Raw genomic sequence first — 27,638 nt, 5'->3', positions numbered from 1 at the left:
GTATTTTATCACCTTGAAACTTTAGAAGCATTTGACTCTTCAGAATCCTATTATGTCTCACCTCCTTTTGGAAACACCTTTCATGGATTATATTGAGAAAGCTGGGGTGAAAGTAAATTAGGGCCATTGTTGTTCAATAAATCAGAAGAGACCATTCTTATTTAGTTCCAAAGAAAAGTTAATCAATATTGGTAATATGCTTCCTAATTCCAATTTTAGAGAGAATTAATCATTTTTGCATGACCTAACTATTTTATATAAGTAGCTAATCTTTGAATGAGAAAGGACTCATTTAAACACAAACCATATACATGATTAGAATACATACTGCAGGTAACAAGATGGAACTCTACACAGCAAGAATAAATGACTTCTCTTGTATGCAAATATGCACAAACAACAGACAATAGGATTCTTATACTATACTATTTCAAGTTACTTTTAAAAATAGAAAGTGCTTTTAAAATATATATTTACAATTTATGAACAGCCTCCAACCATCACCAACAATAATGAATTATTTTATACAGGAGAGAGATTTTAAGAGAGAAAACATTTCATTGGTTTATTTCAAAGGAATATGCCGAGTTTCTAGCAATGATTGGAAGATGTTAGAACAATGGCACCATGAAATAATAATTCAGCTTATTTTTGTGTCGATGTGGTTAAGCACCAGAAGCTGTGTAGAGTTAACACTGTGTGTCTTAATTTTACATCATAGCACATGAACCTGTTAAAATCCTCTAAAAATGACTCGTTTCATAGTAAACAATTTAAAGCACCAAACTGAGTGATTCTACCAAGGTTAACACCTAACCAAAACATCTCTTTATGTATTTAAAACTATAAAACTTTTATTTTTGCTTAAAATGTGCACCTTCTACCAATTGTCAAAATATAGTCACAGTTAAGAAATACCCACCCCCCATTTTTTTTTTTTTACCTCAGCCTTCAAATGGGTGAGATGAAGATATAGTAAACGACAACATGACTTTCTTTTAAGAGCACCTTGAAAAAATACACTGCACTCGCAAAGGCATTAAGAAGGGGAGAAAAGCCTTCAGACCCAATGGTTATAGGGTCCCGCAACATGTGTGAGAGCATAAGGGGACACGGTGACAACATTGTCGTGGGTTAATGTTAACGCTTTGTGGGAAGGAATCTGGTTAAATTCATTAATTTCAGTGGACAGTTCAGGACCCTCGTTAGCTGCCTGGTCTTTCTGCTCGGAGGCTTTAGTTTTCTTATTCTTTGCTTCTTTCGCCTCGAACTTAATCTTGTTTAGTTCGAAACCGTGTTGGGGCTTATTCAGGTTTTTGTGCTGGTAGAAGACAAGAGAGAGGCGTGTAGGGTGATTCCGGTTGGGGTGCTCGACAGGAGTCGTGGCGTGAAGCTCTCGCCTGGCGCACTCGATCAGAACAGAGCCGTGGGCGGGCGCTATGGCCACCCCACCAACATTGGCATCCAGGAAGATGTGCTCACTGTCTGACCAATACTCAACAATGTGGGGCAGCTTCTCCTCAGCAGGTGACAGGGGGTCGTCTGATAGGGGGTCATCTGACGGAGGCTCATCTGCTTCAGAATGCTGCTCGTCTTCTTCCGCCAGAGAAGAAGCAAGTTCATGAGGAGAAGGGATGAACGGGGGCTGCTGGTTTGGTTGATCGGAAGTTAGCTGCTCAGATGGACCAGTGGGAGGCTCAGAATAAGCCAGAGAATCTGTCATGGGAGCAGACAAGGTGGAAAGAGGACCCATTTCACCAGGCTGTGCAATTTCAGCACACTCCCCAGCAGCTACGTTAGCACCACTGGGTCTTGCAGAAAGCATTGTGCAGTGGGGATTGCTACCTCTTTCTGAAAACCCGTACGAAACTGATGCATCATTCTTAAAAGGAACTGTTGGGACCGAAGCAGTCTTAGGGGACCAGGAGAAGCCTGGAGCTAAGTGTGCCTCTTTCACTGGGTGAGGAATGGATGGGGTCGGTGAGTAGGTTTTAGTGTTGTCCGAACCTTTGAAGATAAGGTGGGGTTCAGTTTCACTTTTTATTTCAGGTTGCACAGTCTCTGTTTTATTCCCTAAACAGAGAAAAGGATACCAAATGTGAAGATAAATACAAACTACTTTTGGTAGTTGTTATCTTTAAACAGTATTTTTAAAGAGAAGTACAAAGAATAATAGAACAAAACACTGATGATGGCAATGTTGGCCAGTTTTGTTCTATTTACTTTAAGCCTGACATATGCACATGTTAAAAATTGTAGGTAGTTTACGTATGCTTTTTCACCCAATATTTTTTTCTTAAAAAATTATTTATTTTGGAAATAATCATAAATAAGTTCACAAATTTAGCCAGAAGGGCATCCATTGTCTAAAATGGTAAGATACTGGAAATGACCCAATTGGCTATGAAGTAAATATTAAAACCATACATCAGAATACAGTGCAAGTGATAATATGGTGACCAAGAGCAATATTTCACTACCCCAAGAGCTGTTTAGATACATTTTAGGTATTGCATGATCTCATTTTCGAAAATGTTAAAGAAAGTAACAGTTTATAAAGATTTATTTTTATTTTTTATTTTTTTTGCTTTATAACAAATTTAATCAGTTATACATATACATATGTTCCCATATCCCCTCCCTTTTGCGTCTCCCTCCCACCCTCCCTATCCCACCCCTCCAGGTGGTCACAAAGTACCGAGCTGATCTCCCTGTGCTATGAAGCTGCTTCCCACTAGCTATCTACCTTACGTTTGGTAGTGTATGTATGTCCATGCCGCTCTTTCACTTTGTCACAGCTTACCCTTCCCCCTCCCCATATCCTCAAGTCCATTCTCTAGTAGGTCTGTGTCTTTATTCCTGTCTTACCCCTATGTTCTTCATGACATTTTTTTCTTAAATGCCATATATATGTGTCAGCATACAGTATTTGTCTTTCTCTTTCTGACTTGAGTAATGAAAGCATCATAGCCAGCAAAGTTAATTATTAGGCAAAGAAAAGTCACATAAATAAGCTCTTCCTACCCCTCAGAACAAGTGCATTTAAGCTCTGTTTCTTTCTCACCAAGTAGGTTGATCATTATTATGACATTGGACAAAAGGTGGGACATCTGCTCTGACATATCCACACAAACCTAATATCAAATGGAAACATTTTTCTTGAGGACATTCTCCCTGTTTTGATGTTCTAATAAAATGTTTGCAAGGCAAAAGCAGTAGATTTTAAGGACCAAGAAATAGCAAAGTAAAGTTGTCTTGTTTTAAAATAATTAATATAATAGTAAACATTTATCTAATTCAGAAGATCTGCAATTTTCCCTCAAATGATATAACCTGGAGACACAATAATTCTCATGTCTAGAGAGAATTTATATACAGGACCCAAGGAGTGGTATATCAAGAAATCTGTGCTACTATCTGTGGCTGCATCTACTATCTTAGAGGTTAAGTTGTCAACAAAGTACAACTCACAGGAAGGAAAGATTTAAAATATGATGAGTCTTTTATTGAATTGGAAAAACCTGTAAAAAAGCTTTCATGGGTAATATTACAAAAGGACAAGAAGTTTTAGGCCAAATATTGTGCATTTGGCTACTAATAGGGTATATATATCTATATCTATATCTATCTATCTATCTATATAAAAGAATAGCATGTAAAGATGCTATTGGGGAATGACACAAAGATGAAAATGTTATGACATGACTGCTGTTAACAAGCAGCACGGAACCAGATATGTGAATCTTAAAATAAACCTAAATAAATATCTGTAAAGTGGAACTACAAGCAAAAAGGAATGATAATTGTCCCTTGCCTTGCCTCTTCACTATCTCTATTGAATCTTTCTCAGTATTATATAAATGTCTGCACTGTCAGTTGTCTCATCTTAAACAAACAACTTCTCTTAAAAATATAAAAATCAAAGAAGTTAAAGAATACACTGTAATTCTTAGTTTGAATGTCAGTTTAAATTAATAGAGTTTTTTTATTTTTTAGGCTCCTTGGAGGAATGGCTGATTTTAGATATGGGGCAGGATTACATAAGAGGAACCTGGAACATCTTGTCAGAACAGAAACTAAGGAAGTTATCAAAGACAATCGGGGTCACGACAAAAGAATCAGAAGCCACCTTGAAGTGTTTCTACTGATCCAAGACAGGAATTTGAATGAAAGCATATGAATTTGAAGACTTTTAAAGCATTTTCAAATATAGTGAAAAAAAAACCTTCTTAATATACATTGAAATATAAACTATGTTAAAAAAAACATAAGTTCAAAATGATACTAAATTAAAAAAAAGAAAAACAATTGATCACACTGGAAGATGCTTGGGAACTAACTTGTATTGTTAACACTGGTGAATAAAGGCAAATAGCTAAGCATTTATTCTGATTTCTTTAATCACCCATACCTCAGAATTAACAAGTTATTACAAGGACAATTTCTTTTTAAAAGAAGATTTAAAAAGTGGAGAAAGAATGACAAACTCCTAATGAAATAAAGAATATGTAATATGACCATAAGTGTTTCTAAAACCATTAGGTAGAAAGCTGTTAGGGAACATTATAATCAGTGAATTAGGTTAACAACACCTGACCTAGTCTTTTTTCTTTCGGCTGTGTCACGCGGCATGTGGGATCTTAGTTCCCCTACCAGGGATCGAACCCGCACCACTTGCAGTGGAAGCGCTGAGTCTTAACCACTGGACCTCTGAGGAAGTCCCCTGACGTGGTCTTAACATCACAAAAAGACACACCAAACACTATGTACTTCCTGATGTGAAGAAATAGGAGTATATAAATCACAGATACTGTTCTGGCCATAGTAATTTTTTTTTTAATTGAAGTTGAATTTGCCTCTATGGACAATGGTTTCTGCTATCATGAAAAATGAAAAAACGAGGGAAAAGAAGAAAAGAAAGCTTTAAATTAAAAAAAAAAAGGTATAGGAGACATATCTACTAAATATAATGTGTGACCTCGTTTGGATACTGATTTAAACAAACCAAATGTAAAAAACAAAAAATCAATTAGGAGACAAGTGGAGCAATTTGAGCACTGATTTTTATTAAGGTGTTATTTGATTTTTGTTTGTTTTAGGTATTGTGGGTATAAAGATTCCTTCTCTTTTAGTGACACATAAAAGATGATTCAGTGGGTAAGATATGACTTCTACAATTTGTTACCAAAAAAAAAAAACAACAACAAAAAACTGCACAAGTCATATCTTTATATTTTCATACCCATGTGGCCTGGGTAATGGTATAGATGACGTAGAATGGCTATGTATTGAAAAACTTTTAAACTAGGAGTCTATGAGGGAAGTGGAATTCATTATGTAATTCACTCACTTTGTACATTTTTTAAAATTTCCATTTAAGGAAAAAAACCTCAACTCTATAACCTTCACTCCATTCAGTTGACCCCCTTTATAGCCAACATGCATGTCTTCCATTTCTCTCCCATTTCCCTATAAACCTACTTCCTTCATTCTCACCACTGTTCTGCAGACTCTGCTCTAGCAGTCGCCTTCAAATGTAATGATAAAATCTCAGTTTTCCTCTCACTTGCCACAGGAGCAGCATTTGACAGGGCTGATCACTCCTCTCTGTGGTTTCACGCCTACCACACCACACCTTCCCAGTCTCAGTCTCTCTTGCTGGTTTGTCCACATCTCTGAAACCTCTACAAATTGAAAATTCCCAGGATTTGTCCTCGATCAAATTTCTTTTTCACCTCCTTCTCTGTGATTTCATTCACACTCAAGGCTTCAAATACTATCTCTATCCAGTTGACCTCTTAAATTTTATCTCCAGTCTGAACCTGTTCTCTGAATTACACTCTTAATCAACTGCTTACCTAACGTCTAGACTTGAATGTCTACAGGTGTCTCGAACTTTTACCATGTCCAAAAGTGGGCCTCTGATTTCTCTCTTTATCTTGCCAAATCTGTTCTTCTCCCTCCTTTCCTCATGATAGTTGGTGGTTTAACCATCCTTCCAGTTTCTTCCAGCCAATAACATCAGGGTAAATCTTGACACTTTTTTTGGTCCACACTCTAGACTTAAATCTATCAGAAATCCCCAGGACTTCCCTGGTGGCACAGTGGTTAAGAATCCACCTGCCAATGCAGGGAACATGGCATCGATCCCTGGTTCAGAAAGATCCCACATTCTATGGAGCAATGAAGCCCGTGTACCACAACTACTGAGCCTGCGCTGCAGAGCCTGCAAGTCACAACTACTGAGCCCACGTGCCACAACTACTGAAGCCCACGTGCCTAGAGCCTGTGCTCTGCAACGAGAAGCCACCACAGTGAGAAGCACACTCACCGCAACGAAGAGTAGCCCCCACTCCCTGCAACTAGAGAAAGCCTGTGCGCAGAAGCGAAGACCCAACGCAGCCATAAATAAATAAATAAAATACAGTAATTAAAAAAAAAAAAAGAAAAGAAATCCCATTGACTCTACCTTAAAAACATCCAGAATCAGACATTTCTCCTGTCCTCCTCACTAGTCACTCTGGTCCAAGTTCCATCATCTCTTTCTTGAGTTGTTAGGATAGCCTGTTTATGATCACCCTACTATTCTATTCTCTACCCCACTTGACTCTAGTTTCAATCCAGTAACTGGGATGTTAGGTTTGAGTCAGATCATAGCCCTTCTCTATTTCTCACTCAAATATAGGCCAAAGTCTTGACAGCAATCTACAAAGCCCAAGATGAATTGCTCAGATGCCCCTCTTACCTCTCTGATCTCACATCCTACAATTCTCCCCATTTCACAACTGTGCTCCAACCATACTGGCCTCTTTGCTTACATCAAGTATTCAAGGTAATTCTGTCTCCTGAAATTTGCACTTGCCACTTCTTCTACCTGGAGTGCTATTTCTCCAAATAAAAACATTGCTGATCCTCATTTCCTTTAGGACTTTACTCAAATGCCTTATTCTCAGTGAATCCTTTTTTGACAACCGTATTCAAATGCAATTCTTTCACAGCACTATGTCCCCTCTTATTCGCTGCTACATTTCTGATACCTAGAACAGTTCAAAGTAGTGCCCAGTAATATTTGTTGAATGGACTACTTAAACTGATGCTAAAGCTGATGAAGAAAAAAAAAAAAAAGCTGATGAAGTAAGACGTCAAGGAAGTGATGTCATTTTATATATGCTGAGAAGGGGCTTTGCTTCAAAATAGCTGGGGAACAAACAATAAGAACATGCTTTGTTTTTGCTTTTTTTTTTTTTTAAAAAAAAAAGAATATAAATAGAGAAAAAAATACCAAGAAATACTGATGGGTCACCTTTTTGTTGGCTTTTAATTTTGGCAAGTATGTAGAAATATATTCACTGTCTTAGTTTAAACTCTAAACAAACTATATAAAAATAATTAGCTAACTTGATTGGTAGATATCTGATCTAAAGTTTTTCTTTTCATAACACCTCACTCCTAAGAGAGTGGCAAAGATAAAAAAGAAAAATAAGATGCAAAGACAAGTGCAAACCAAAGTGCCAGTGAAAATTGTGCACAGAAAATTAGCAGGCTCAATAAGCCTTACCTAAAAGTGGCAGCGATGAAGCCTTACTGTTGTTTGTCATTGAATTATTCTTCCGCTTGATTCGAGGAATAAATTTCTTTTCCACAGCCCTTATCTTATGTGCGAGAACCTCTGTCATCATTGCTGCTCTCTTCTTCCCAGAACGAGGAACTGGCTGAGTAAATCGTGTTCGTTTTCTGCGGTGGGGTGCGAGGACCATGATGGCCCCAGATTTGATCTTGGCTTCCATTCCGTCCCTTGAGCCAAACTCATCTGTGTCTGCAAGTTTATAAAGAGGAAGTACATGCAGCTGCTCATCTTGAGGAATAACACCAAATGAGCGGTTATCTTCTCGTGTTAAAGTGCAGACCTGATAGGAAGAAAACATGAAATGGGAACTAGAGATCCTGCACATTCATAATAGTTATTCCTACTTTCTTATTGTTGTCATTGTGAAAGGGAACTGTCTTCAGTTGGTTACTGCTGGTATATTCATTCATTTTGGAAAAATATTTTATATATCAAGCCACTCAATGCTTTTCAATTTGAATAACTTATCAACTGTTTGTAAGCAGACCAGTATAATGTTGAGTAGATTTTGTAAGTACTTATTATACATGTTTATGCATTTTATAATATTTTAAATCATCTTCTTTGTTACATTCCATCTTATTTCATTGCCTAAGTTAAGGAATAGTCACTGAATTGTTCACTACCTTCATATTAAATATTAACTAATAAAAAGATATTACTTTAGCTTATAAATCACACTATTTCTTTTTTTTTAAGTTTTTTTTTTCACACTATTTCTTAATATTTAAATAATGTGGACTTCCCCAGTGGCACAGTGGTTAAGTATCCACCTGCCAATGCAGGGGACACGGGTTCGAGCCCTGGTCCGGGAAGGTCCCACATGCCGCAGAGCAACTAAGCCCGTGTGCCACAACTACTGATCCCGCGTGACACAACTACTGAAGCCTGTGCACCTAGAGCCCGTGCTCCACAACAAGAGAAGCCACCACAATGAGAAGCCCGCACACCACAACGAAGAGTAGCCCCCTCTTGACTCAAGTAGAGAAAGCCCTCGCGCAGCAACAAAGACCCAACACAGCCAAAAATAAATAAATAATTAAACAAACAAACAAACGTGAGAAGAGGAACTAAAATTTAGTTTGACTCTGAACCGAAACCAACCTGATCACTAATATTCTCTAACGAAGAGCAACTCACATAAAATGTACTAGCCAAGCATGATGTTGAATCACTCTTTGGCTAAGATTCATCTGGATGGATTTATAAAATTTCAGCATTTGGAAATAACTTTGATCTCAGAGACCATAGGCAACATCAGTGAAAAGGTGTGATAGGCAAAAAGTTGTTTTGGCTCCTTAATCTGTTACTGAGAGACCTCACTGAGCAAATAAGGAAGGAAGGCTGCCTTTTGATGGATCAGATGGTACACTTCCAATCAGAATGTAATAATCATAGCTATGTCTTCTAAGAGTCCAAAATGGTGTAGTGCAGAAATAGAGGCAATCACTCTCTATTAATCTGTTTTACTAGGTAAGAAGATAACTACTTGAAGCAAACTCATTTCCCTTATAAAAGGACTATTGAATGATTTTTCCTGTGGTCTTCTCCTTAATTTAAGATTAACTTGATTGACTTCTTGCTATGGGCATGTGATTCTTTTCATGGCTATAAACATAGTATGCACATATATGTGCAAATATTTCTTCTAAATATTTCTACATACTAGCACTAAGAACCAATATTAATAAAAAGGATGGTAAATTTGGCACGGTTCCCTCACAAAAAACCTGAAGTACAGATGGCAAGAAACATTAAGTTGCTTAACTTCCTACCTACCAGTTTGATAGCACAGAATGGTTGCTTTGAATAATCATGTAGTTCTACATCCCAACAAACCTACCACAATTAAATGTATAATTTAAGACTTTCAACAAAGTATTTCAGGCTGGTTCTGTAACTCTTTGGGAGCACTATCGATATATACTATGTGGAACAGACATAAAATAGGATTTGTCACAATAATCATCCTTAAGGACTTCAGCTTGAACGTACAGTGATGGAGCCTTTAGAATCAAAAGCCACCCAGGTACATACCACCGTGCTCCCATTATTCATGTTGTGAATGTCCCTGTGGGGGTGGGCACAGAAGTCTAGGCAAGCAGTGACCCCAGAGAAAGGACGACCTTCTTTCTTGCCAAGCCGACATTCTTGAGCAGCGTGTTCAAGCGCCACCTGAAAAATAATGTATGACCCATGGTTTTAAGAGATAGAATCACCTTCAATAAAGAGTAAAACTCACTTTCTGATAAAGTTTATGAGTTAAATACACTTTATAATTTCAGAGATATCTGACACTACAGTATATTATTTTAGTGATTGTCTAGTTTAGTAATATTCAGGGTAAAGAATTTGAGACTACATGGATTAAAATGGCAATCACTGAAGGCAAGGTGAGGGCATTAATACCTGCTGGGGGTGGATAAACAAGAACAGTAGCCTGAAATATTTCATTAGGAAGAAAGAATAATACAGTGCTTTGATCATGTATCCAGTTTTCAATGTCTATAAAAAGTAGATGTACATATATATTCATGAACCAGTATAGAAAGTAAATTAATAACTTTTTTAAACGAAAGGTTGGAATTTAACAGAGCTTGTTATTCATGATAATACAAATAAATATTTTAATTTTTATTTTTTAAATAAAAATTTTAAAAATATGGACTTCTGGTTATGTTTCTGTTTTTGTTTTTGGTTGTGCCACTCTGCTTGCAGGATCTTAGCTCACCAACCAGGGATTGAACCAAGGCCCTCGGCAGTGAAAGCACAGAGTCCTAACCACTGGACTGCCAGGGAATTCCCTATGTTTAAAATTAGGTATTTTACACACTTATTTTCTCCTTTCTCTGATATATGATTTGCAATTATTTTCTCCCAATCTGTGGTTGTCTTTTCATTTTCTTTTTTAAAACAATGTGTTCCCCCAACTCAGTTTTATTGAGGTATTCTTGACATACAACATATGTAAGATTAAGGTGTACAATGTGATAATTAGGTACATGTATGTAATACAAAATGATTACCACAATAAGGTTAGTGAACTTTGCAATCTGTTCACATAAGTACGATTATTTGGTGTGTAGAAGTAACATTTAGGATGTCTTTAAAACATTTAAGTATATAATACAGTATTGTTAATTATAGCCACCAAGCTGTGCACCAGATCCCCAGGTCCCTTTTTTTTTTTTTTTTTAAATAACTTTATTTATTTATTTATTTTTGGCTGTGTTGAGTCTTCGTTGCTGTGTGCAGGCTTTCTCCAGTTGCAGTGAGCGGGGGCTACTCTTTGTTGCAGTGCGCGGGCTTCTCATTGCAGTGGCTTCTCTTTTTTCAGGGCATGGGCTCTAGGCGCACGGGCTTCAATAGTGTGGCTCGTGGGCTTCAGTAGTTGTGGCTCGCGGGCTCTAGAGCGCAGGCTCAGTAGTTGTGGCGCACGGGCTTAGTTGCTCCACAGCATGTGGGATCTTCCCGGACCAGGGCTTGAACCCATGTCCCCTGCATTGGCAGGCGGATTCTTAACCACTGCACCACCAGGGAAGCCCCCCCAGGTCGTATTTATCTTATAAGTGGGAGTTTGTACCCCTTGACCAACATCTCCCCATCTCCACCACTTCCCAATTACTTTCTTGATGATGCATTTCTGCTTTTATATGTTTTATTCCTAGAAACAATCATAACTTTGTCACAATGGAGATTTAATTCAATTGCCATAATAGACTTTTTAAAAAATGCTAGACAATTTTTTAAGCTGTCTGATAAAAGATCTACATTAAGTTCAGATTTGAAAAAATTTTCTATTAACAATGACATTGTTTAGATATAAATTTCAACCATGTTTAAGAGTACTGTATAAGGAACCAAAACATACCTGGTTTTGGTAAGCAACTGGAGCATACTGCTTATAAATTGGAGCTAATTCTGTAGCCAAACTCTGTAAATTATCTTCAAGGTTTTTTTCCTATAGGAAGAGACAGTCCATAAAAGTTGTTTCATAATAACATATAAGATGAGTGATGAGTTTATTATATAATGTATGAAAATGAATTATACATCATTGCTGATGTGTGGTTGATGCATGGTTCATACTTACCCAGATAAAAGAGCTACCATAGAAAATGACATGGATTGTTTTCATAAAATCTAAACTATTAGTCATTGTTATGCTTGAATTTAGTCTTTTGAAATTAAAAGTCTGTTATTAGCTAATGAGAAATCTAACTGGTGTTAGAGGTAAGTTGCAAAACTGCTCATGTTGTTAAAAACAAGAACCATATTTCATGTTTATTCCATAGTACAGGGCACTTGAAGCAAATCAAGACAATTTTCCTGCTAACAAGTGGAGACTTGGAAGAATTCTGACAGTGAAACAAGTTTCTGTAACAGAGATGGGAGAGCAACACACATAAGGCACATACTGTGTTATCAGATCCTGTGTTAAGAGCTTCAAACGTAATAAGTAGGCAATGGGCTGTCTAAAACCAGTGTTTTGTTTTCTACACAGGAATGGCTATAAATTGAGGAAGATTTGATAGAACTGTGGAGAAGCCTTAACACCATTTCAAGATTCTAGATTCTAATGACAGTAGAAACGTAAGATTTTTTCAAAGGAAAACCGTCATGACAAGAATATTAAAAATGTCACTGATGACAGCATGAGGTTCGAAGGAGAGATAGGAGCCTTTGGCAACAATAGTTGGAAAACCATTGTGGTAGTTTTTCAGAGATGATTATATCCTAAATCAAGTCAGAGACTTGATAAATGATCAGTCACAACTAAGGACGACAAGTGATGGAGAACTGGCAGCAAGGATGAATGAAGGACTTAAGAAGGTTTGAAGACTTCTGCCTCATTTGAGATTTGGTGGATGCCTAGAACTCAGGAAGGAAGCCTTTGTGTGGACCAGTTCACCTCTGGTATGAAGCAGACTATTATAAAAACCAAAGCCAATATAGACATAGGAAGTTAATTCTTGAGTGCTTTTTAACAAGCCTCAGTCTTGGCAACTGCAAAGCATCAGTGGTAATCCTTTTGGTTTCCTACTCATTTATGTTGGTGCTTTCATTGAAAAGGATATTCATGTATATAGGGTCTATATCTAGATTGCTCTGTTCCATTCATCTGTCTAATTATGTATTTGTTACTCAATGTAGCTTAATAAATATAGTCAGGGAGGTCAGACCCCTACTTTAAAAACACTTCCTAGCTATACTCACACATTAATTATAAATTTGAGGAAAACTTAGGAATTATTATTCAAATGCCTATTAAAAAGACTTTATTATATTTTATAACACTTGAAATATTGGGTGGGGTAATTGTGTTTTACTGCTAATAGAATATTAAGAATTATTCAGTGTCACAAGTCAGACTGGGCAATTTGTCATCTTATGGAATATCTCATTTATTATGTGGAAATGAAATAAAGTAGGCAAATAGAAGCTAATTAAATGAAACTTAAATAGATGATTATTAGTATAATTTTTGAATGTAGGTTCTTTATTCATATTGTAAAAATCCTGACTTTTCTAATGGTTTCACTAGAATGAATATGTCAGATAGAGATTTCTTAACAGATCTTTACCTAATGGGGCTCACACCTACATCCCTCTGCCCTTTTCACCCTGTACTTCATCTCTAGGACCATCTTCTCCACATCAATGCCTACAATTACCACCTGGACCACAGACCACCCCTTGAGCTTCAGGTTCTTATTAATGACCTGACAGCCTCACTTGGATTTCTCTTAGGAATCTCCAAGCCAATGCATCCAAACTGAATTAATAATCTGCCTTCTATAAACCTGGTCCTGTTTCAGTATATCTTATGTCAAGGAATAGTACCTAATTAAAAAAAATCTTTCCAGAACAACCACTGCTTATCATTTCTTCTGTCACAGCCATATTCTAAGTCACTACTATTCCTTCCCTGGACTGTTCTCAAAGCTAGCCCATCTTGCTATGCCAACTTTTGGCCAACTCCAATCCACAGAGCAGCCAGAGAGATCCCTTTTTAAAAAGAAAAGTTTAATTATATCACTCTCCGCCTTAAAAGTCTTCAATGATCTTCCAAAATTCTTGACATGGTTTACAAGGTCGCTGTATGCACCTCACTTTCCCTTGCCTGCTGTGCTTCACTGGCCTTTTGTCAGTTCCTGGAAAGAGGAATGCTTCTTCCTGTATTATAAACACTACATAAACGTTACTCATTGTTAATAATAACCATAAGCAAAAACTGATCTTACATTCATTATATAACAGAGTTATTTGTTATAGAATAAAAATTTAACAGTAATGTCAATATAAGTAATATATTTGTATACTAACAGCTTTATCAGATACTTATTTGGAAAAAAAAAAAACCTGGTTAATTTTAAGGGAGAATTCACATCTCATTATCAAGTGTTCTGACCTTTGAACATGGTTCCTTCTCAGTATCAGGTATTTTATATGTCCTTTTAGTAATTTTTATAGTTTTCTCCCTAAATATCTGATAAACTTCTTGTTAGATTTCTTCTAAGGTACTTTATCTGCAAAGGATAGTTCTCTGTCTAGAGTCATTTCCTTCTTTTATTACAGTAAACAGGAACTCTAGAAAAACCAAATAATTTTGATTGCCTCTTTAAAGGGATTATTTATTTATTCTGAGCTTTCCTTGTATGTTATACTTCTTGTATTATAGATACAATTAGATTAATTCCTGCTGTTTTATCCATTACTATTTATCCTGTATCCTAATGAACTTTTAAATAAATTTTTTATGTATGTATGTATGTATGTATGTATGTATGTATGTATGTATGTATGTATGTATTGGCTGCATAGGGTCTTCCTTGCTGCGCGAGGGCTTTCTCTAGTTGCGGCGAGCGGGGGCTACTCTTCGTTGTGGTGCGCAGGCTTCTCACTGTGGTGGCTTCTTCTGTTGCGGAGTACGCACTCTAGGCGTGCAGGCTTCAGTAGTTGTGGCTCGTGGGCTCTAGAGCACAGGCTCAGTAGTTGTGGTGCACGGGCTTAGTTGCTCCGCGGCATGTGGGATCTTCCCGGACCAGGGCTCGAACCCGTGTCTCCTGCATTGGCAGGCGGATTCTTAACCACTGCGCCATCAGGGAAGCCCCTAATGATTTTTTTAACTAACTTTGCTGACTGATGAATGGATTTTTTTTCCACCACTAGTTCAAATGTTATAAATTCCATTCGTATTCATCTAAAAAATTTTTAAACATACACTTCTCAAATATGTTTTTCTGACAATATCTAGAGCAGTGTTTTCCAAGCTGTGGGTCATGACTCTTTAGTGGGCCATGAAATCAGTTTAGTAGGTCAAAACTAGCATTTAAAAGAGAAATGAAATTTCATAAAAAATATTTTACTGAATCATAGTGATCCTCAGCAATAACTATATAGGATATATTAACTTTTTAATATCTAGATATTACCTTTGTTACATATAATAAGGTGAAGTACTGTTTTGTTTTATTTATTTACTTGAATATATATATATGTCTGTATAGTTGTTTGTAATATAAAATGTTTTTTACTCGTGGTCACAGCACAAAGTTTGAAAAACACTGATCTTGGAGTTAATCAGTATCTAAATCCTCCCAACTCCAAACAAAGCATAAAACATTACCACACTTAGTTTATATAGGTGCCCCACCCCCTCCCACTACCTACCCACCCCTGATTTGATAAGAGTATTGAATTATACTTATTGTTATTTCAATTAAAAAATGTAAGTACTCAACTTATTTAAACTTAACAGTAAGGTTGACTAATTTCTTTGCTCACCATGGCCTCGTGTTCCGGACAGATTGGTTCCGGTTTCATATATCTTCTTTCTGGATTACGTCCTTTAGTAATTCTTTCATAGTAGTGCTGTGGGTAGTAAACTTACTGAGTCTTTGAAATGTTGGCAAATAGCTTTATTTATTCTTCCTACTTTGGCTGGGTATAAAATTCTAGATTTTTTTTAACAGTGATTCTCTTTGGGGTTGGGGAGAAGAAGGAGGGAGCCAGGGACAATTGGAATTTGGGTTGATAGTTAAAGACTTTACCTACATTATTTAGAATTTTAAACTATTTTCATATATATATATATACATATAGTTACTATTTTGTCACTACTTGTTAATATTTAATTTTTTTACGATTAAAAAAAATTTTTAAGGAATGTACTTATATATTCATTGTGCAATTCATAAGTAAAAAGGACACTTACGTGTAAGGGAGAACTTGGATCAATTCTAAATCTTCTAGGACTTGGGCTTCTACCAAATTTGCAGCCATTGAAATACATACTCCAAGAACAGCCAAAAGAGAAGGAAGCTCCGCAAGTCTCTGGATCAATTCCTTGACATGTACAGGTACGACTGTAAGATGGTAATTGCAAGGGAATGAACTGATAAAGTAGGACAATACCTCAAATAGAACATTTCAGGTTCATATAACTATAGAAGTATAGATGGATAATGAAATGATTTTAACACATCTATTTTATTACTTATTTAAAATAGTGTTACGTTAACAACACAGGGCTAACTGTACTTGAATATAACTAAATCTTCAATTGAAATGTTTGGTCAAGATTGTAAATCCAAATAAAAGGCAACAAACTATACAGATCTGATATATCCGTAACGTATTTGATTTGGAGATGTCCAAGGAAGGGAAATAAAGGGCTTGGATTTTAATCCTAGATTGGTTTCCTGTCAGAAGTGAAAATTAAAGCATCTCATTATCTCTTTGGACTTCATCCTTCCTTTGTAAAATGACATTGATATACTCCTGTGAGGACTGATTAAGGATAATATGTGTTGTATGTGAAATCACTTTGTCAATTTAAAGAAAGCCTTTATAAATGTCATGAGAAAAAATTGAGGAGGAAGCTCGTTTCATTCAGTGACTGAGTAATTTTATAACCTTGGGGGCATTTCTGAAACCCCAAAACTACTCTATACTAAGGATGACAATGATAAGAACATACACACAAAGATGTGAAACCAAAGAAGGAATGTACACCCTTGTGGTTCCTATTTGCATAATGCTTGAAACTTCTAATAGTATGGAATTAGTACTTATATGACTTAAAAATACAAACGGACTTCCCTGGTGGCGCAGTGGTTAAGAATCCGCCTGCCAATGCAGGGGACACGGGTTCAATCCCTGGTCCGGGAAGATCCCACATGCCGCGGAGCAACTAAGCCCGTGCGCCACAACTACTGAGCCTGCACTCTAGAGACCGTGAGCCACAACTACTGAACCCACATGCCACAACTACTGAAGCCCACGAGCCTAGAGCCCGTGCTCCACAACAAGAGAAGCCACCACAATGAGAAGCCCGTGCACTGCAACAAAGAGCAGCTCCTGCTCGCCACAACTAGAGAAAGCCCGCACGCAGCAACGAAGACCCAATGCAGACAAAAATAAATAAATAAATAAAATAAAATTACTTACATAAAAAAAATACAAACAATTAAAAAAAACCACGTTTTTAAAAAACAGTGAGTAAAAAGAATATAGAAATTTAGAGATCAAAACTGTAAGTATTTTTGGACTCCCCTGGTGGTCCAGTGGTAAAGAATCCGCCTTACAATGCAGGGGATGTGGGTTTGATCCCTGGTCAGGGAACTAGGATCCCACATGCTGTGGGGCAGCTAAGCCCGAGTGCCACAACTACTGAGCTCACAGACATCAACTGGAGCCGGCGTGCCGCAAACTACAGAGCCCACATACTCTGGAACCTGCGCACCACAACTGCAGAAGAGAAGACCCACACGCCACAACTAGAGAGAAGCCCGAGAACCACAAGGAAGAGCCCGCGTGGCACAATGACAGATCCCGCACACCTCAAAGAAGATCCCACGTGCTGCAACTAATACCCGACACAGCCAAAAATAAATAAAATCTTAAAAAAAAAAAACTATAAGTATTTTTAGTTGTGAAAGTCAGGAAAATGCCTGATATATTTGAATATAAAAAGGATCATTTAAGACACTATGAAGGAAAAAAAGGAAGGAGGAATAGTTCAAATATTCTAACTTCCACTAAGATGGACTATATGCTTTTAAAGGGGCAAAAGATTACAATAACTTGAAAAGGAAGAAAAATAGGATATAAATAGGATCAAAGAAGGTAAATTTGAAATTGCAGAATTTCAAAGAAGTTGCCAAACAAGTAGAAAAATGTAGTTTAACTCTTAACTGTGAGACCTAAAAGTTTCTGTTAAACAGTCAACATCACCAATGATGAGACTGATAGACTTAAAATAGCTCCTAATATTATGGCCTGCCAATAATTCCTGAATTGAATTAAATCAGGAAGAAACAATCCTACAATCCAAAATTGAGCAACAGTCTACAAAATTAGCCTGTCTTTTTCAAAAAGGAAATGCCATGAAACACAAAAAAAGACTGAGATAAAAGGATTAAGAGACTCAAAAGACAAAACAACTCAATCCATCAAATCATGGGTAGGGGAAAATTAGTATGAAGTATTACTGGAGAATAGATGATATTTGAATTAGAGAATAGCATTTTATCTAAGTGAAACTTCCTGGTTTTGATAATTGTACTGGTGTTAAGTAAGAGAATGTCCTCATTCTTAGAAAACACCCTCTGAAGTATTATTTAGGGGGAAAAGTCATAAAGTTTGCAACTAGTTCACAAATTATTCCGAAAGAAAGTATAGAAAAGCAATAATGATAATAACATGTAAGCTTGTGTGTATGTGTGACCATGTGTATAAGTGTAAATGTAACAAACCGTTAACATCTGTGGAATCTAGGTAAGGGGTATATAAGAGTTCACTGAAATATTCTTGCATCATTTCTGTAAATATAAAATTTTTTAAAAGTGATAGGCTGGATCTACATTGAGTGAAATAGAATAAAACTATTTATGAATTATTGGGAAAAATAAGTTTATATGTATATCATTTAGAACTATTTCTCTATACAAGAGGTATTATTATTATTATTGTGAATCCACATAACAAAATAGAAACATTAAAAATGATGTATACAACTAATATGTATAAAATAGATAAGTAATAAGAAATTGCTGTATAAAAAACAAATAAAATTCAAAAATTCAAAACATAAATGATGTATACATACTTGGGATTAGGAAGATTAACAAAAATATAATGAAATGATTTTAAACATAAAGGAATGTTCTGGAAGGTACACAAATAATCTTGTGTGGAGGTTAGAGAGTGAATGATATATATTTTGTTTATAATTTGTATAATGACATTTCTTTTAAAAAAGAAAGAACTTTATGAGGAAAACTACACAAAACACTCTTGAAGAACATAAAAGTAAACTTTAACAAATGGAAAGAAAAATCATATTATGGGACTGGAAGATTCAATATCATAACAATGTCAGTTTATTCTAAGTTAATTTAATGCAATCCCATTAAAAATACCATTAGATTTATCTTAAAACTAAACAAATTGATTATAAAGTTCATTTGGAAGCACAAACATAAAATAACAAAGAAAGCCTTGAAAAAGAGCAAGAATAGTGAGCTAGCCTTACCAAATATTAAAATATATTATAATGCCTCTATAACTTAAAAAATGTGGTACTAGTATATGAAAAGACCAGACAGTGATACAGAATTCATATAAAAGAGAGGACTCCATTATATACAGTTTTTGTATAAGGTTGTATTTCAAATCAAGGGGAAAGAAGTACTCTTTAGTAAGTAGTATTGGGATAAATGGAAAAAAGAATAGAATGGATCTCTTCTTCCCACTTCTGTCCAGCATAAATTTGAAATGCATCAGAGATTTACATTTTAAAAATGTCCAATTTCAACAATAAAAGAAAACATGGGTGAATTATTCTATAACTCGCGTGAGAGAAAAATGTTCTTAAATACCACTCAAAATTCAGACACAATAAGGGGAAAGATAGATACAATAAATTACATTAAAAAGAAAACTTGTGCAAAAGATGACATAGCAGAAGTAAAAAGACAAATATCAAAGTGGCAAAAGCATTTAGAATTAAATCGCAAAGGGAGAGAAAAAATGAACACCCCTTTTGAAATAGGGGGTAGAATAATGAACAGATGGCTGACCATAAAAAAGAACAAAATAATGCCATTTGTAGCAACATGGATACAACTAGAGATTATCATACTAAGTGAAGTAAGGCAGAAAGAGAAAGACAAATACCATATGATATCACTTACGTATGGAATCTAAAATACGACACAAATGAATAAACCTACAAAACCAAAACAGACTCACAAATATAGAGAACAGACTTGTGGTTGCCAAGGGGTGGGGGAGGGAAGAACTGGGAGTTTGGGATTTACAGACTCAAACTGTTATGATATAGGATAGATAAACAACAAGGTCCTCCTGCACAGCACAGGGAACTATATTCAATATCCTGTGATAAACCATAAATGGAAAAGAATATGTATATATATATACATATATATATATAACTGAGTCACTTTGCTGTACAGCAGAAATTAAACACAACATTGTAAATCAATTATACTTCAACAAAATTTGAAAAATAAAAAACAGATGGCAAATGCTCTTAACCATATGAAAAAATACTCTTATTCATAATATGAAAAATTCAAATCAACGTAAACTGATGACATTTATCCTCTATTAGATGGGCAAAACTCAAGTTTGACAACATTGGAAAACTGTAGAAAAACAGATATTCTCTTACAGTGCTATAGGAAATACAAATTGTACAATTCCTTACGGAGGAGCTGTTCCTTTATAGAAAAACCTCTCTCCTCCAGACTCCAGGGGTGAGAAGGATCAGGTACCAAAGAGAGAAGCAAGAAAAGAATATTCTAAAGGAGAATATCCTAAAATGGTCTTAACCCACTATGAAACCAAGTCTCTCTTTAAAGAAATGTTCACTCTTTAGTTGCACAATACCTAAAATTCTGTTCTCCCATATAACATATGTAGTTGGAAGTTAATTTAACATGATATAATAGACTGAATGGCAAAACAGTACAAAACAGATTTGATTACTTTTCATTGAGAGTGCATCTTCGGTCTGTGGGATGACCATTGTATGACTTTAGACTTTCCGTAAGCTGCGAGTACAATTTGTCAGCCATTGGAAGAGGGATGCCGTCCCATACCATGATGAGCACCACCATCACAGCTGTTGGACAGTGGTGGCCTGCACGCTGTCGAACGAGACAAAGAACTTTCTCTTCATCGCTGCTTCTTCTTAAAACCTGCCAAAGCAGAATGCATACATTTATGGAAAACAAGAAACCTAATGTCGAATGCAGTGGATATTGTTTTTAAAGCTCTGCATCATTACATTCTAGTTTTTAAAAAATTACTATTTCTTAAAGGGTTGAAGCCTATAGGACCTTCAGGTGTTAGACTAGCTGCCTCCATACAACTCATCACAGGGTATCCAAGGTTACTTGACTAACAAACAACAGGCAGAAATCTGTGGAAACAGTCTGTGTTTTATCTCACTGTTGATACAGTATTGCAAAACAGACAACAGAAGATCCCATGAAAGAGTCTAATTAACTCATCTGCTCTTCCATAATTGCCACAACAGGACAAATCTAGCTAGATAAAAATAACCTAGTACTCCCAGCATTAAAAATAAACTCTGAGCACTGTATTTAGCATCTGAGGAAAGTTATTGATGTTTTCCTTGGGCAAATGGTTTTGCCATTTAGAATAACTAATACATAAAGCAATACTCCTGCAATTCCTGTGATTTTTTCCATGCTATCACATGGATTTATCATACCCATCTTATCATAAGATTAAGGTGGTCTACCTGACATGGAGAATGCAAATTACAACAATTCATTTTGAATATTTATCCTTTTATCTTACACTGCATCATAACCATGAGTTGCTAAAAAAAGGATTCCTAAGTATTTAAAATACTGCCCAGTGGTCCTAGTGTTTATCCTAGTGTTTATTTTTTTTAATTACATTAAAATATTGACATCATGTAAAACCATCCAACTATGTTTAAAAGTCCCTCCATATATCACAAATTTACAGCGAGACTGCTCACATTAATCAGTACATAATCAGTAAATGATGAAACTGCCCACCCCTGTGACGAGAATGGAGCACCCAATAGCATAATTAATATTCCATTTTTGTTGCTATAATATTACAAAAACTTGAGATGAAACTTCTTAAGATGTTAGTTACCCAATATCACTTTCTTCTGTCACTCCAGATGGTTAACAATCATTGCTACCAAGGCATCCCTTGAGTAGAGTTGGCTTTAGGACCTTCCCCCTAAACACAATTACGTATATTAAAATTTTTTTCTATATTTATATGTCCTTTAACAGCCAAATAAGAATACATTTGCTTTCAAATAAGCTCAAACGCAAAATGATATATTGTAGCAAACAAAGTGACACCAGATAATCTTCATGTTGTCAAACCAACAAAGTTATAGTGATCCAGTCTTTGTGTGGGAAATGCTAAAATGCTATGTATTCATTGTATTTGTGCCTTTGCCAGATCTTCCATATTTCCTTCAGTGAATAATGGAAAATTGAACATAATGAGTCTTTAAATTCAGATATAGGTTTAATAAGCTGCTTAAGTATTGCTATGGTATGGATATTTATGTCCACCCCCAATTCATAAAATAAATCCTAAATCCCAACGATGGTATTAATAGGTGGGGCCTTTGGGTGGTGATTAGTTCATGAGGGGGAAGCTCTCATGAGTGGGATTAGTGTTCTTATAAAAGAGACCCCACAGAGCTATGCAGCCCCTTTTACCACATGAAGACACAAAGAGAGGAGGGACCACCAATCATGCTGGCACCCTGATCTTCAAGTTCCAAACCCCAGAACTGTGAGATATAAATTTCTGTTGTTTATAAGCCACCCAGTCTGATATTTTCTCATAGCAGTCTAAAAGGAGTAAGACAAGTATTAAACCTGTATAAGAACTTTGAAAACTATAAAAATATTATTGAAAGAAATTAAAGACCTAAATAAATGAAGAGAGATACCATTTTTATAAAAGAGTAATTATTATAATGATGTCAATTTCCCCAAAATTGGTTTCCAGATTTGATACAATTCCAATCAAAACCCTACCAGAGGGACTTCCCTGGTGGCGCAGTGGTTAAGAAACCACCTGCCAATGCAGGGGATACGGCATCGATCCCTGGTCCAGGAAGATCCCACATGCCGCAGAGCAACTACGCCCGTGTGCCACAGCTACTGAGCCCACGTGTCTAGAGCCCGTGCTCCACAACAGGAGAAGCCACCGCAATGAGTAGCCCCTGCTCACCACAACTAGAGAAAGCCCGCATAGCAACGAAGACCCAACACAGCCAAAAATAAATAAATTCATATATATATATATATATATATATATATATATATATATATATATATATATATATATATATATAAACCCTACCAGAATTAGTTTTGTTTGGGGGTGGAATTGACAAACTTATTGCAAAGTTTATATGGAAATGCAAAGGACCAAGAAGTGACAAGGAACAAAGACAGAGAAAGTGATTTACCAGGTATCAAGATCTACTGTAAAGTTATAGTAATTAAGATACTCTAGTATTAGTGCAGTGACAGATAAGAAGATCAATGGAACAAAACAGAGTGCAGGAGATCCATATAAATATGGTCACCTGACGTATGACGACGTTGACACTGCAGTGAAATGCAAAACAGCAGTCTTTCAATAAATGGTACTGGATAGACATCCATATGGGAAAAAAAAAGGAATCTTGATGCCTACTTCACACGAGTGACAAGTTATATTGTAGATCTAACTATGAAAGATAATCATTAAGTTTTTAGAAGAAAACACCTTCAAGACCTGGAATAGGTATAATATTTTAAAATAGATTACCAAATTTAATAATCCTAAAGGAAAAAGTTAAGAAGCTGGAATATATTAAAATTAAGAATTTCTGTTTATCAAAAGCATTAACTAACAAAAGATTAAGTATAAAGGCAATCAATACAGTGGGAGACATAGCTGCAATATATATAATCGACAAACTATTCTTACCCAAAATATATAAAGAACTTCCTCAAATGAGTAATAAAAGCAAAGTAGAAAACTGGCCAAAAAAATTAAATAAGCTCAACACAAGACAATATCCAAACAGATGTTGAACATATGAAAATATGCTCAACATTATTAGTCATCTAGCAAAGTAAAAAAACTTAAAAGCACTACATATGTGGGTGGGGTTATAAAACGGTGTAACTGCCATGGAAAACAGTATGAAGTTCCTCAAAAAATTAAAAATAGAACTACCATATGACCAAGCAATCCCACTTCTGAATATATATCCAAAAGAACTGAAAGTAAGGTCTGAAACAGATATTTGCAAACCCATGTTCATTGAATCACACAAAGGAATATTAGTCAGACTTAAAAAGTAAGGAAATCCTGTCATGTGGCAAATGGATGAACCTCGAGGACATAATTCAAAGTGAAATAAGCCCGTCATGAAAAGACGATTTTACTTACAAATCATATTCAAAGTCAGAGAAACATAAAGTTGAATGGTGTTAGGGGCTAGGGTCATAGAAAAATAGGGAGTTGTTTAAGGGCTATAGGGTTTCAGATTTGCAACATGAAAATGTTAATTTTCATTTAATTGTTGTTTCACAACAATGTGAATATACATAATACTACTGAACTGTACACTTAAAAATGGTTAAGATGGTAAATTTTACATTATGTGTTATTTTACCACAATAAAAAAGAGAGGAGGGTTTCCCTGGTGGCACAGTGGTTGAGAGTCCGCCTGCCGATGCAGGGGACACGGGTTCGTGCCCCGGTCCAGGAAGATCCCACATGCCACGGAGCGGCTGGGCCCGTGAGCCATGGCTGCTGATCCTGCACGTCCGGAGCCTGTGCTCCGCAACGGGAGAGGCCACAACAGTGAGAGGCCCGCGAACCGGAAAAAAAAAAAAAAAAAAAAGAGAGGAAAGTCTTCTTTAAAAAAGCACTACAGACCCAGGAGATTATCTAAAATGAAAAAGATAGAAAATGTCAAGTGTTGATAAGAATGTAGAGCAACTGGAACACTGGTACATTATTCATATGAGAATGTAAAAAAAAGATAACCACTTTGGAAAACTATGTGTTAGTATCAACCAAAGCTGCACACATGCATATCCTGCCCCCTCAGCAATTCCACTTCTAGGTATATAACAAACAGAAATGTATTCTTATATTTCCTAAAGATAACACCACTATTGATGACGACCCAAAAATGGTAAAAACCCAAATGTTAATCACCAGAAGAATGGCTCAATGAGATGAGAATGATCTACAGTTACAAGCAACATGGCTTAATCTCACAATTATAATGCCGTGAGGAAGACAACAGAATACATATGCAGAAGAATACATATTACAAGACTGCATTTACATAAAGTTCAAATCAGGCAAGATTAATCAATAATGTTAGAAGACAGGAGAGTGGTTACTCTTTAGGGAGTAGCTAGTGACTGGGAGGGGGCAAGAGTACTTCTGAAGGGTAAGTAATATTGACTGCTGGTTACACCAGTGTGTACACTTTAGAAAAATTCTGTGACCTTAGGGATTTCTGAAGTCTTCTGCATGTATATCACACTAAACTTAAAAGTGTACCTTAACTTAAATTTAAAACAAAAAACAGAAACTGCTTAGTCATTTACTGGCTCAGGACACTGTAGCAATTTTATTAACCTTTCTATAGTAGCACAGACCTCGGATCTAATAAATATTACCCACTATTTTATGTCTCTTTGCTTTATTACTGCATACTTGGCTCCTGAGCACAGAACTCAGCTTATGGGAGGCTCTCATCAAATATTTGTTGAACGAACCCACAAAAACCCAATGTGGTTTCATTTTATGAAAATTTCAAAAACAGGTGATGCTATTAATAAGACAGAAACTCTCATTTCAGAAACAGATTTTAAGTGATACGAATAGTCTAAATTTTAAAACTTTTGAAGGTAACCACATTTTTTTTGTAACTGGAACAAAGTATTGATTGGTAAGCTATTGAAGCTGGGGCCTCTTGACAGACTCACTTTATAAATTTATTCATTTTATTTTATTTTTGGCTGCGTTGGGTCTTCATTGCTGAGCGCTTACTTTCTCTACTTGTGGTGAGTTGGGGCTACTCTTCGTTGTGGTGCGTGGGCTTCTCATTGCAGTGGCTTCTCTTTGTTTCGGAGCGCGGGCTCTAGGCACACGGGCTCCGTAGTTGTGGCTCACGGGCTCTAGAGTGCATGAACGGGCTTAGTTGCTCTGTGGCATGTGAGATCTTCCTGGACCAGGGCCCTGCATTGGCAGGCGGATTCTTAACCACTGTGCCACCAGGGAAGCCCGACATTTACTTTAGATGGTAAATGATGCACCCAAACATCTGAGTAATGTAATGATCATGACTACTGTCCTGTCACTTTTTAATATTTATTCTTATATTACATGCTATGCAATTGTTATATCTGTGAAACATCACACATTCTTTTAGGACTTGTGCTAAAATCATAACCCAAATTGAATAATGTTGGAATGAAGAATGTTTTAAATAAATGGCTTTTGTAAATACCATCCACCCACTTGTCTTTTTTTTTTTTTAATATGCATTTATTTATTTGGTTGCATCAGGTCTTAGTGGCAGGTGGGCTACTTAGTTGTGGCCCACCAGCTTCTTAGTTGTGGCAGGTGGGCTCCTTAGTTTCAGCTCGCATGTGGGATCTAGTTCCCGACCAAGGATCAAACCCAGACCCCCTGCATTGGGAGTGCGGAGTCTTAACCACTGCGCCACCAGGAAAGTCCCACTATCCACTTGTCTTTTGATATCAGCTTTATTGAAATGTAATTTAAATATCACGAAATTCATCCTTTCAAAGTATGCAATTCAGTGGTTATTAGTACACTCAGAGTTGGCCAACCATTACCACCAATATATAATTTTAGAACATTTTCATTCTCTGAAAAGAACCCCATTAGCACTCATGCCAAATTTCTCTCTTTTCTTGGCCACCATTACTCCTACTTTGTATTTCTGTAAGTTTTGCTTATTTGGGACATTTCATATAAATGGAATCCTCTAACATGTGATCTTTTGTTTCTGGCTTCTTCTACTTAGCATAATGTTCATTCATGTTTATAGTATTTATCAGTACTTCATTCCTTTTTATTGCCAAATAATATTCCATTGCATGGATATTCAATTTTATGTTTATCCATTCATTGGTTGCCATTTGGATTGTTTCAACTTTTGCTATTATGACTGATGCTGCTATCAACATTCATGTAATAAGTTTTTATATAGACACATTTTCATTTCTCTTGGGTATATACCTAGGAGTGGAATTGCCTGGCCATATGGAACCGTGAGTCTTCCAACTTTGCTCTTCTTTCTCAAGATTATTCTGGCTACTCTAACATATTTTACTGTTAACTTAAGATAGGACACTCATACATTTAGAGATGATGCTGAGAATGTAAACAGCAGCTGAAATCAAAGTGACCAGTGATTGGAGATTGGTATGCTCTGAGAATTTATTCCCATACTTAGTATTTATCCCTGTGACCACTACATTTCAATACTTTGTATCACAGAGAAAACTGAAGTAGGATTTCCACAGAAAAAGCCATTCTCATTAATTAATGTATTAGATATAACTTTTCTGATTAAAATTTGTATTTAAAATCCATTGTATTGCTATCACTATTTCTCTCCTGAGTTTAAATCCTGCATTTTCTATTTTCTCTAAATTATCATCAAAATTATTTGAGCAAAAGAGTTCTGGGTAGCTACTAAAGCTGTGTCTAATCAAATCCTCCTATAATTTCTAGAGAAATTAACATCAAAAGCAACTAACAAGGAAAAAAATACTGCTGCAAACTAATCTGGAGAAGGAAATGAAGACCTTATGCTCTCAATTTTGAAAAGTAGATGAAAATGAACAGTAAGTTTCTAAAGAGCCTAATCAAACTTATAAGCTTTTGCACAGCAAAG

At 36.1% G+C, this 27,638-nt stretch overlaps 1 protein-coding gene across 4 annotated transcripts in view; it reads right to left on the bottom strand.

Annotated features, from left to right (window-relative positions):
* Window positions 1-1,060: 1,060 nt before the first annotated feature.
* TET1 (tet methylcytosine dioxygenase 1) overlaps window positions 1,061-27,638 on the bottom strand; it is a gene marked incomplete at both ends in the record, with an annotated part of 122,889 nt that continues 96,311 nt past the window's right edge. For 2 of the 4 annotated variants that reach the window (XM_079699019.1, XM_079699021.1), the window contains 7 exons: window positions 1,061-2,073; window positions 7,559-7,907; window positions 9,665-9,802; window positions 11,499-11,588; window positions 15,416-15,502; window positions 15,846-15,996; window positions 20,645-20,856. In XM_079699019.1, the coding sequence (XP_079555145.1) occupies window positions 1,061-2,073; window positions 7,559-7,907; window positions 9,665-9,802; window positions 11,499-11,588; window positions 15,416-15,502; window positions 15,846-15,996; window positions 20,645-20,856 (2,040 nt within the window). The remainder of the gene's footprint in view (window positions 2,074-7,558; window positions 7,908-9,664; window positions 9,803-11,498; window positions 11,589-15,415; window positions 15,503-15,845; window positions 15,997-20,644; window positions 20,857-27,638) is intronic. The other 2 variants (XM_079699020.1, XM_079699022.1) reach the window with 1 other exon arrangement.

This window comes from Hyperoodon ampullatus (genome assembly GCF_949752795.1).
Source record: "Hyperoodon ampullatus genome assembly, chromosome: 1".
NCBI classification, from domain to species: domain Eukaryota; kingdom Metazoa; phylum Chordata; class Mammalia; order Artiodactyla; family Ziphiidae; genus Hyperoodon; species Hyperoodon ampullatus.
Note: the sequence above shows the minus strand (reverse complement) of the source record. Positions and strands in the feature narration are given on the sequence as shown.